This window comes from Larimichthys crocea, chromosome XXIV (genome assembly GCF_000972845.2).
Source record: "Larimichthys crocea isolate SSNF chromosome XXIV, L_crocea_2.0, whole genome shotgun sequence".
Lineage (NCBI taxonomy): Eukaryota > Metazoa > Chordata > Actinopteri > Sciaenidae > Larimichthys > Larimichthys crocea.
This window is the reverse complement of record NC_040034.1, coordinates 18917387-18929393: the sequence shown is the minus strand read 5'-3', so window position 1 is coordinate 18929393 and position 12007 is coordinate 18917387. Positions and strand designations below refer to the sequence as shown.

The 12007-nt window shown below is 39.2% G+C and overlaps 1 protein-coding gene and 4 non-coding genes across 5 annotated transcripts; all 5 read right to left on the bottom strand.

Moving 5' to 3' along the window:
* Nucleotides 1–5239: 5239 nt before the first annotated feature.
* LOC104923338 (taste receptor type 2 member 40) lies at nt 5240–6187 on the bottom strand. The gene has a single exon (XM_010736404.3). The coding sequence runs from the start codon at nt 6185–6187 to the stop codon at nt 5240–5242; it is 948 nt and encodes a 315-aa protein (XP_010734706.3).
* Nucleotides 6188–8084: 1897 nt separating this feature from the next.
* trnac-gca (transfer RNA cysteine (anticodon GCA)) lies at nt 8085–8156 on the bottom strand. The gene has a single exon. It is a non-coding gene; the product is annotated as a tRNA-Cys (tRNA).
* A 568-nt stretch (nt 8157–8724) lies between these two features.
* On the bottom strand, nt 8725–8796 carry trnac-gca (transfer RNA cysteine (anticodon GCA)). The gene has a single exon. It is a non-coding gene; the product is annotated as a tRNA-Cys (tRNA).
* A 561-nt stretch (nt 8797–9357) lies between these two features.
* Nucleotides 9358–9429, bottom strand: trnac-gca (transfer RNA cysteine (anticodon GCA)). Its single transcript has one exon. It is a non-coding gene; the product is annotated as a tRNA-Cys (tRNA).
* A 1139-nt stretch (nt 9430–10568) lies between these two features.
* Nucleotides 10569–10640, bottom strand: trnac-gca (transfer RNA cysteine (anticodon GCA)). Its single transcript has one exon. It is a non-coding gene; the product is annotated as a tRNA-Cys (tRNA).
* Between the last annotated feature and the right edge of the window lie 1367 nt (nt 10641–12007).

Here is a 12007-nt window from a genome sequence, read left to right as displayed (position 1 = left end):
GTACTCTAATCACTAAAAGAACAAGACTGTAAGCCGAAACCTGCTCGTGACCCCGGTACACAATTTAAAGGAGCACTGGAGGTTTAATGCTTGCAAGACCGAAAATATGCCATAGGGTTTATGGAACTGAGACAGCTGCTGAGACACACACACACACACACACACACACACACACACACACACACACACACACACACACACACACACACACATATATATACTGTATATACACACACATTATAAAAAACAAATGCAGGATTTCATTTAACATAAAGGTTTCTTTTTCTTTCAGTCTTCCCTGTTCTCTGTGTTATTAACAATTATTTGCTCTCATCATTTTTCATACTCTTTTATATAGCCCACTCACTTTTTCCTTCAATGTTTCGCTCATAGCTAATGTGATCAAACCGGTTGTTCGTGTTCTCATTTTCCATGTTCCGTGTTTTAAATTTTGTGGAGGCAATATGTTTTTTCACGTTAATATGAGTCTATTTGGCTGCATCTGTGCACTGCTTCCTTGTTTTGCTGATTTCCACATCATCCACCCAAAATAGCAAGACTACATCTGAAATGCTTGCAGCTGTTTCTCTGTTAATTAGCATTTAACTAACTTATCTTAGACTGGGTTCAGTTAAATTAGTGCGTTCAGTGTAACATGCAGAGGTTTAACTAAAGTTACCTTCAGCTTAGCTGGGCACACACACGGCTGAAAGCTAAAGTTGTTCTCTGATGTAAATATGCAACTGCTTGTTAACACATTCACCATAAAAAAAACTTAAAATATGGTGATACTATGACAATACTGTCTTCACAGACAAACCTCCTGTTCTGTGTAAAAATGCATTTCAAAGTTCAGCTAAAGCTGATATGATTCTGATCAGTCAAATCAAGTGCTGCTGTACCCAAGTAGTACCATGCAGGTGAACTGCCCATCTCCTGCAGCTCAGCAAGGAAACTGTGAAATACAAAGAGAATTTTTCACAGAAACTTTGGAACATCCCATTAGATTAAACTGATCAGGCTGATAAATCTATATATTGACTTTAGCTGAATGTCACAATGCATTTTTACACTGTGGATTTTTCCCCCTGCAGCGTTAGGAATGATCTCTTCACATGGCTCCTGAACAAGAGGAACAATAACAACCATTAACCATCAACTGTTTTACAATATACAATATGCATGTTAGTACTGGATTTTAAAATGTGAACCCGTCCTTTACACAACACAGATAATTCACAGGAACATGCTTTACCAGTCTACAGTAATGCTTCAAAGTTTCCTCATTTCCCTAACAAATTATTCAAGAGAACATTGGTTTCAGGTTCACAATGTCTGATTTTCCTATTCAACTTTTCTCCAGCAGACCTTGATCACCACAGCAGGGGAAGCACAGGTGTAAAAAATGATTTTAATTAATAATGCTTGCTTTTTATTTAGGCGTTCTATCTCCAAGTTCTGGTAGTGTGCTAGACTTTTTCACAGCAAACATTTTGGCTTGTTAGAGGAAAATCACAGGTTTTATTTTAAACCAATCCCAACTCTTAGACTAATTTTATCATTTTATACAACATCGCAACTGCTACTTCTACTAGTCCATTAATTCAAATTATTTGAGCATACATGTATGTTTGGAATATATGTGTTTATTTTTTTAAAATAAAAAATAAAAACAAATGCCCATAACAGCAGCAGTTGGCGTGGCAGGGCAGTCACCGGACACCAGCAACTGCCGTGGCACACACACGCACACACACGTAGGTGTTGATTGGCCGAAAAGGCGTCCTGTGTATCTGTCCTCGATTGCGCTGCCTCGAGTAGCCGGATGTTTGTCACAGAAAAATTAAATTAAATTTTGAGAACTGAATTTAAATTGTGAGAATGTTCAGTTCCAAACTAATGAATTCAATTTCAAATTACAATTCAGATTCAGTTTTTCAATGCAATCATTCAAATTGAACAATATAAATTCAAATTATGTGATTTAAATTCAGTTTTTTAATGCAATTACTCAAGTTAAGCAATTCAAATTCAAATATAAATGATTCAAATTCAGTTTCCGGTGGCACATATTTCAGCCCATAGCTGACTCCTTTTGATTAAGAGCCTGAGCCTACTTTTCTTTTAAAACATGAAAAACATTTTTATCTATTAAATGTGTAACTGAGAACAACTCCAGAGTTTCTGAAAGTGTATCAAATAGCATCTAAGAATTATTTTTGCAGCCTCGTCTTGAACACTTTGTAGTCTTTGACTCCACCAGCAGAATAACAACTGCACAGCATTTTTCTGGACATCAAATAGGACTGATGTCTCAATATCTCCATGTTTTATGTTTATTGTGCCTTGTTGCCTTTAACTACTTTGCCCCACAGCGGCTTCACAAGGCCGAAATCAATTTCCCTTTAATTACCCTTGTGGGGTTATCGGCTGCTGAGCTTACTCAGCACATGCACATTCTCTCACAATGAATATGTTGTGTTCAAATGAAGGGCGAGTTTTTCAATTGCTACTTTTACAGTGGAGTGATAACATACTGCAAGCTAACTAAAGCATCACTTAATAAACAAAAGAACCAAAGAAGAATAAAAGGTCACAAATATGCTTGTGTGTCTTTAATTCACTCTGAGCCGTAATCAGATCTCAGGGTAGAAATCGATTTAATCCAGGCACACACGATAGGGACGACCAGGAAAGGGAGAGAAGGGAGAAATCTGTACGTCCAGGTTACAGCATGTACACGTGCACACAATATAGATGATTGGACTGTGCAGCATCCTGTTTAACTTGATTTTTTTTTGTTGTGCGTGAAACATGAAACATGAAACATGACCTTATTGTAATAAAGAAGTGGATAGACTTACACACTACACAAGTAAACATTTCAGACTTGTTCTCAGCTGTCTTTTGCAAACTAAGCAACTTCATCCAAAATGATTAAATTACATAATGTCTCTGTGACAACCACATGACTCAGCCCGAGCAGGCTGAAAGATCCCAGAAACTCAGTGTTTGATTTCAAAGAAAGTGCACATGCTAGGATTTCAGCTATTGATGTTCGAATGGCACCAGTCCACAAACACACTCATATTACACTCCTCTGACATGATTAACATGATTAAACATTGTCCGTGTGTTGCTGGATGTGGGTAACAATGACCGTGGTGTCTCGGAGATTAGGATCGAATTTGTCTGGAAAGATGAAGCACAGACTGTGAGTGAAACAGAAAGCTGTTTCCATATTTGTTTGATATTCTCTTGAATGACACAATTACTTTTCAAGCAAGAGACACTTGAGACAAAAACATGAAATTTTACTTTACTTTTATTTTACTTCACTTTGCATAACATTCCAGAAAGTGTTTGAGGGTGATATCTAAAAAATGTTTATGGATATAGTGTGAATATTATGATACATATCTTTAAAGTTTATTTTTGTGGGTGGCAGTAGCTTAACCCGTAGGGACTCAAGTCCAGCATAGAGGTAACTCTTAACAACATTATGAAAACCAGTATGAAACCAGAATATTAAACCTGATTTTGTCAAGTGTTCATTTTTTTAAATTAGGTAATCTCTCCTTTGTATATAGTATTTCAGAAAGTCTGTAATACCAAAAAATATTGTATTAATGTAAGTAATTAGTTTCATGGGGATAAACAGTAAATTAGTTACATTTAGGGGTCTCCTTCATCTGTAGTGTCCCCCCTAAAAACAGATATTTGCAGCTTCACAGCACATTGGAGCAGTGGTGTTCAGCATTTGCCGTCTAGAGAAGCTACTTTGAGTTATGTTCAATTAAATATATATCATCAGGATTATATTAAGATGTGAGAAAGGAGCTTCATATGGGGATATACCATCAGACCTTTAAAGGCAAAAGAAGTGTTGTTCTGAGGTTGCGTTTTCCAGGATATTTACATTATGCCGACAAAGATAAAGCTGGCCGAGGCTTTAAAGACAACATGTCAATTTTCACCACTTCCTGAAAATAAGAAGCAGAACAACCTCCCACTACCTCACTGAGATTGTAATTCAAATACTTTGGACTAAACTGTCAAAATTGGGCCTGAATTGATCAACTCAATTGTTCTGAAAAAAGTGGTCTGTGGATTTAGGTACACTTTAATGCACTTTACTGCTTCACAAACAAGGGTCAATGTTTACCATCTTTAAGAAGCTCCTGCTTATTGTTGGCCAAGGAAATCAGATATAGTTATATAATAACTGCAGTAATAATAAACCTACCTTTAGGAATTAGTAGTATTAAGAAACAGTAGAAGACCAGAAGTGAACAGCATTTCCTGTCTAAAATGTATAAAGGTGTCAGTGTGCTGTTGTTTCTGCTGTGATGCTGGTGGAATTGATGTTTGTCATGAGTGTATAGTAGATTATTTATATGAGTATTCACTGACCTTCAGTGGTCACGAGGTGTAATTACATGTCTTTTTTTTTCTACAAGAAGTAAATTTCCTTGAGGATTTTATGTTCAAAAATGACTTTATTACGATGAGTGATTCTGTAAAGTAATGATTAAACATACTGTACAAGGTTTATAGTTTAACTATAATAGTTCAGAATGAAAAAAGAGTACATTAGTGTACTATAAACTACATATTATATACACAAATACTATACTGTTATTACTATACTGTCTATAATGATAGAGCAACAAATCATTTTTATAGCAAATACAAAATTAAATATAAACCCAAGAAATATGCTGATTGAAGAGTTTTGATTTCTATAAGTTAACAGCATATACAGCTGCATACATCTCATCCACAGGGCTATTCATGTGGTCATTTTTCTGTCACTTTTTTATTGGCTCTTACACTGGAAGATGGCTTTCCCATAAGTAATCACAAGTCATACAAACCTCTAAACCTCTGAAATGAAATTATGGGTTGTTGAAAATCCCAAAATGTCTTGCCTTGAGAAAACATTGTTCCTGGACTTTTTGCTCACACAGTTTGTCACATGGCGGTGAACCTCATCCCAGCATTACTTGTAAATGACTGAGCCTTCTGTGGAGGCCCCAATCATGATAGAATCAGCTGTTACCTGTTTTGAATGTTTGAACTTATATTATTAAAAAACATTTGCTAATCATTGTATTATGTCCATGTTTAGATTTTACACGGCATTGCAACTTTTTTTGGAATTGGGGGTTGTAATTACATGAGGATCCAAAATCAGTCAAACTTCAGTCAAAATGTTGCTGTTACTCCACTCTTATCTTCAGCACTCTTGGCACACTCTCAGTGTGTTTGTGTTCTTTCCTCGGGGGAACAGTGCTTTGAGCTTCTCTCTCAAGTTTTTGTTGGAGCAGGTGAGGAGGATTGCAGAAGCAACACAATAAAACGACAATCCAAGAAAGAGCATCTCTGCGCTCAGCCCAGAAGCAAAAATGGCATGGAAATAGTAAAGGGATATGGTGAGCAGTGTGGTGAGGTAAACCCAGACCAGAGCCACCGTCAGCCTGCAGATGAGCAGGTACGACTCTACAGTGTGAAAGCTGCTCGACTTTTTCTGCATGGACAAAGTGTGTTTGCAGAGGTAAATGATCATCCTCAGGGATGTCGGAAGCATGATCATCAAGGGCATCAGGGTGAGGTAGCAAATAAAGGTGATCACATAAATGTTGACGTCAACCCAGTTGGGGAACAGAGGCTTCCTGATGACACAAGCAGCATTTTCTGTCACGTTTGGAGCAAGACTTCTACTTCCGAAATGGAGATACAAGAAAGGGGTGAACATCACGCAGGAGGTCAATAAGGTCACCACCAGGGTGACTTTCAGGATGGATGAGATATTGTCCTTAAGTGCTCTGAGGAGTACTAAGGAGAAGCTCAACACCCTCATGCAGTAGAAGACGCTCAGCCATGCGACAGACCAGAAGCTGACAGAGCTGCTGCTGAGCCACACAAACAGGACGACACAGAAGAAGAAAGGTAAGTCTGGCCAGCAGAGCACCCCAGCCCAGACCATGGCCATGAGGACGAAGGTGGAGACTTGCAGCACGGTGTTGCCCAATGAGATGAAGCTGATGATGACGGCCATAGTATTCACACTTCTGGACCTCCACTGCTGCACCAGCATAACCCCGAGGTTGAAGACATTGGTGAGAACTCCCAAGACCAGCAGGATGGCAGTGCCGCACAGCTTCAGATCGGCAGTTCCAAACATGGTTGGTTTCAGAGGCTCAGCAGAGATAGATCCTGCTCCTCCCAGCTTTGAAGTAGAATGACATACCCAGGGTCTGTACAGAGGAAATGAAAATACATAGCATGCAAATGTGTTCCCCTCAAGTCACCTGTGAATGTCGCTGCATATGAAAAAGGAAATTAGACATCACTTAGTTCAGTCACTTCACTGCTTTGTCATTGATCAGGACAGACCTTGACTATAAACTGAGCAATTATGATTTTCAAGTTGACCTGACATACAATCTGACCTGTATATGATCTGATTTATGTCTGCATTTTATGTGTCTAATTGTTGTCATAGGATGCATCATCATTGCAGTTATATCATCCACGCAGCAGGCTCAGATTGAATCCTTTTCCAGCATTTGCATTTCATTCAGCTGAATTAATTTTCTACATTAATTTTCTTTATGTAGACTTAGTTGATGTAATCCAGAATAATTCTCAGTAAAGCAGAGTAACAGCAGTGTTTTGTGGGGAGCACTGCACAGAGGACTGTCTGATTCCTGCATATAACCCTAAAGCCAATGTGTGCCTCTTCTTCCTGTAGATGTCAGCTTTAATATGAAGAGCTGGAGAAACAGAACAAGGACCTTGGCCTCTTAGTACAACATGCTGAAGAAGCATAAGTGATCACTGAGGCCCTGAAGCTGCAGCACAGCCAGCAGGAACTACAGGAGTGGTTTGATGAACTTGATGTGCACAATGAGTGTGCATGTTGCAGGGTGAGGCAATGTGTTATTGGACAAATGTTTGTGACACATTATTGACTTGTTTAATCTTTCAGCCTCTTAGAACAATTCAATTTGTGCGATTCAGGCCTTCCAAGAAGAGCAATACAGTGGTGCAGAGTGGTCAGCACTGTTGCCTCAGCGCAAGAACTTTCCTGGTACAAACCCTCGTCTGGGGCCTTTCTGTGTGGCATCAATGTTTGTTAGAAGATATTTTTATTTATTAAATTGTGTCATAGCACTCAGTTGAACTGAGCAGAATTGTATTTATTCCAGGGGAAAAAATATAGATTAATATATAGTTTAGATAAATATATAGCAGTCTATCACCTTGGTCACTCAGTCAAAAATGTGGCAAAAAAGAAATCAATGACATCCTTTAACAGGCAAGCAAATATGTAAATACTTTACAAACCAGTGACTGCCGGATCGACGGAGGGGCTGCGATGACAGGGGCTGCCGGATAACCAATGGTACTGTACATGCCCAATGACTGCTGGATCGACCGAGAGGCTTCGGAGACAGGAGCTGACAGGAGCTGCGGGACAACCAAAGGTACTGTGCGCCCAATGGATGCCAGATCACCTGAGGGACTATACACTCAAAAAAATGTTTTGGCCAAAATGCAGGACTTGCATAGTTAATTACAAAGGTTTAATATAAATTAAGTAATAAACTTAATGTGAAGCAAGCATTAAGATTCATGTGAATAAGTTCATCAAGTTTCATGGTGCAATGGATTTGGTAATATTTGTGGCTCTGAAGACATAGCCAGGGAACAGGGCTGGTGGGAGGTGACTTGGCTGGTAAGCAGATGAGGCAGGAGATGGGGTTGTTAGTGGGTAACTGCTGGTATGAAGACTGGACAGGAGATGGGCCTGGTGGTAGCTGACTATGAGGACCAGGGAGAAGTGCTGGTGGTAGAAGACTCTGCTCATATGATGATCAGGCTGGAGATGGTGGCAGAGGACTGTCAATAAAAAGGGTTAAGATGGTAACCTAGGAGCTACGTGGTTCCTTTACTACATTCTAACTCTGAGCATTTTGGGACTGTGAAATAATCCCTTTAATCTTCTTTGGATTTAACTTTGAGTCACCTTTTGTTCAGTGTGAACTTGCATACCACTTGGACACAACATATAAATCAGGGGGCATCCGGATTTGAACCGGAGACCTCTTGATCTGCAGTCAAATGCTCTACCACTGAGCTATACCCCCTTGTTGCATACAGTGCTTTCAGTCTGATCAGCTGGACATCAGCATTTTGTAGTCTATCCTCTGGACTTTGTAGTTTTACTACAGATACATCAATAACATCCGCTGTTGTATAATGACTAGTGTAAGTACAGTCAGAATCTCTTCACAACTTTCCTTGACTTGTGACATTTTCCATCGAGGTCAAGAAAAATTAGCTCCTAAGGAAGGAAAGGACTTAGGAGCTTTTTTTTTTTTTTTTACTATTTGACCGTACCTCAGGAGTACAAAGCTGGAAGGCATCATTATTCTCAGACACAGTTTGACAGTAAAAACACAGTCCTGACCAATGGCAGCATTTAAATCTTATTAGTTACAGGTATAATTGAGTATTTAGTTTTTTCATTCTGAGTTACTGTAGAAACATGACGGTTCAACATGGTGGACTCTGTGGAGGAAGACATGTGGCTTCTCCACATCTATTGACTTCTCTCGATTTCACAGCTTGTGAAACAATGTTTGTATTTTTATGTTCACCATCTGGGACGTAGACATTGGAAGTACATCTGTTACAGTGATATAAATTGTGGTCAGGGGGCATCCAGATTTGAACCAGAGACCTCTTGATCTGCAGTCAAATGCTCTACCACTGAGCTATACCCCCTCTGCTTGTGCATCTGTGTATCTGTTGACAACTCTTTGTGAAAAGAAAACTCATTTTCAGGTGTTACTTTGCAGAATACATGGGAGTCAAAGTTATTCATGCAGGTTTCTAACTTGCAGCAGGTGAACAAACATAAGGCAAGAACATGTGACATATTGATAAAAACCCTTAGATAAAAACTACAGTACTTATTCTGTGTAAAATGCCTTTTCAAGTTCAGCCGAGGTCTATAAGAGGCTTCAGCAGTCTGCATTAGCAAAACAAATGGGCATCTTTCAAACATGCCTTTTTAGTATGAAATTCTTTGTTTGAGCTTCAGCAGACGGTATTGGCTTTCTAAGATGGACAGTAGCACAAAAAGGACTAACTTTGGAAGACATTTGCGTGTGTAGCTTAGACTGCTGAACTTCTTTTACACTTCGGATGATTATACACTAGCTGGAACATTGTTAACTGTTAAATACAGCATGTGAAATACTATTTGTATTTTTACCATCTGGAATGTGGACATCCACATCATCGTCAAAGTTGGAAGTCACATATTGGACATAAATGGTAGTCAGGGGGCATCCGGATTTGAACCAGAGACCTCTTGATCTGCAGTCAAATGCTCTACCACTGAGCTATGCCCCCTTTCAAAGAGGATACATAAAGTGTGGTTGTTGTTCCCTTTCCTGTCCATTCATATATACACATATTAACAAGTTATTGCAAAGACATATGCTTAATCAGCAACAGTAACTTCCATGATGATCTGCAGGACGCTGGGTGTCACAGTTAGAAACACTTTTTACTCTGTGTGTGGACGTAGCTCCACAGTCAACAACACATGTCAACATATCTGTCCATATTCATACACTCTCTCTCTCTGTCCGCTCCAGTCTGCATCATACTGTTTAAATAAATTCATGTTTTTTTGTGAATACTGACAAAAACCCTTAGATGCCACAGTCAGAAATGGTGCCATGCGGCCATGCAAGGCAAGCGTTATGTTATGTAAGAGGAAACGATGCTTATGCACTGTTGAGTTTGAAACCGGTTCAAACAAAAACAAGGATACAGGGTTTCACTTTCATTTTCTGGCAAAAATTGTCATCACCCACAGGTTTCTGAAGAGCTGTTGTGATGCTCAGGATGTGGTGGCTCTAGCTGTTGCCATCTTGGCAGCTCTGCCACTACCAGCTGCTGGCTAATCCAAAAATGGACAAAGACGTGAAGCGTGGGTGGAGCTGAGATGATGGGATCCACTTGTCAATCAAAGTGGACATGCTTTTAATTATTTGCATAATTGTAAGCTTTAAGGAAGCTGAGTTGTGGTTTTGTTTGGTAGATGCACATTTGATTCAATTCACAGCCAGAAATACCATACCTCTCTGAATGTAACTTTGACTTCATTCTTGTTTTGTGTGAACAAGAGGGCATCCCGACTAAAACCGGAGACCTCTTGATCTGCAGTCAAATGCTCTACCGCTGAGCTATACCTTCTTCTGGTCTGACCTTTTAGACAAAACTGGGCCTCATTGTCCGAGCAGTGTCCATTATGAGCTGCCATAGAAACATGCCGGTTCACAACAATGGACTCCGTGGAAGAGGACATGTGGCTTCTATAAATATAAAAGGCTCATTCTAAGGTAATAAAAGGAACATTTTCTGATGATTATAAACTAGTGATTACATTTTTAAATACAGCATGTGAAATACTATTTGTGTTTCTACCATATGGACCATGTCAAATGATGGACATCACATGTCAGATGTAATGTGTGGTGGTCAGGGGGCATCCGGATTTGAACCAGAGACCTCTTGATCTGCAGTCAAATGCTCTACCGCTGAGCTATACCCCCCTCTATTATCAATGTTTCTGTTGACAGGTGAAACTCTGTGTCTGTACTACCTTTCACCGCATCTATTGACAGTACTTAGTGAAAAAAAATCACCAGTGCTACTCTTCAGGATACACTGGAGTCAAAGCTTCTCAGTTGTTCATGCACATGCAGCAGGTGAACAAACATAAGGCAAGAACATGTGACAAAACATGGTCATGGCCATGGTCAGTCAGCTGGGGGGGGATCAAGGTTCAGAGGGAGAAGACCAGAAGTAGGAAGCTGGAGGGCGTCATCATTCTCAGACACATCTTAACGATGAAGTTTTTGATTACTTATGATCAAAAACTTGCTGATAGAAGTGCAGCTAGTATGCCCAGCTAATCAATGATTATCTTGACCTAACAAAAGCTACAAATACCAGCCAATTGGGGACAGAGTAGGGCGGGTCATGCTTTTGCCATGCTATGAAAAACATTTGGCTTCCAGTATTGTAATCTCTTCTATGGCCACTTGAGGGCAGTAAATACTCATGATTCAAAACCTCATACACGTTTCAAACGTGCTCACCACAACCATTCACCTCACCAGCCAAAGAAGACACAAGGAAAGGTCCAGACACTTCCGGTGTTCATTTTCAAAGTAAAACAAAATATTCAGTTACAGTACTAAAATAGTCTGCGGTGAGTCTAATAATTCTGTTCACTCAAACATGGACAAAACATGTAGATGTAGTACATCCAAGTGTTTTAACAGACAGTCATTTTTCAATGAGGGGACATGAGCCCTGAGAATTATATATGAACTACACACTAAGTCTGCAAATGTTATTTAACCTTCAGCTTTTATTCAAATTAACCATTAGCATGTATAAATGGTGGAAATACTGCCCTTAACTGAAAATAATACCAACATGACGCTACTATAATTTTATTTATCTGATGAATAACACTCAATGTACACCATGTTTCCAGTTTTTTTAGGTACACCTGACCTGAAATTAATACAGGCTAAACAGTGATAAAAACCTTCCATCATGAACCATGATAATAATAATAAAAAAGTAGATTAAAGGCCACTTTTTTAGCCTTTAACACAACAGGCTTCTTGTGAAATCTGGTGGACTGAATTTGCATTTGACATTAGATTTTGATCCCTTAGTTATGCTGCTATACTGTAGGCCTAGACAGCCGGGGGAGTTTTTCTGCTTTCTTGTGGCTATGCCTAGATTGGGGACCGTGGTTGCTTATTATTAATTTTTATTTCATTTTATTTTATTTTTGGCCTTCAGATAGTTGTCTTTCAATTTTACCAACCAAATCAAAATTTGTGCTAAATCAAAATGATTAATAAACAGAGCAATTGTTTTTATTATTCCCATGAATGAA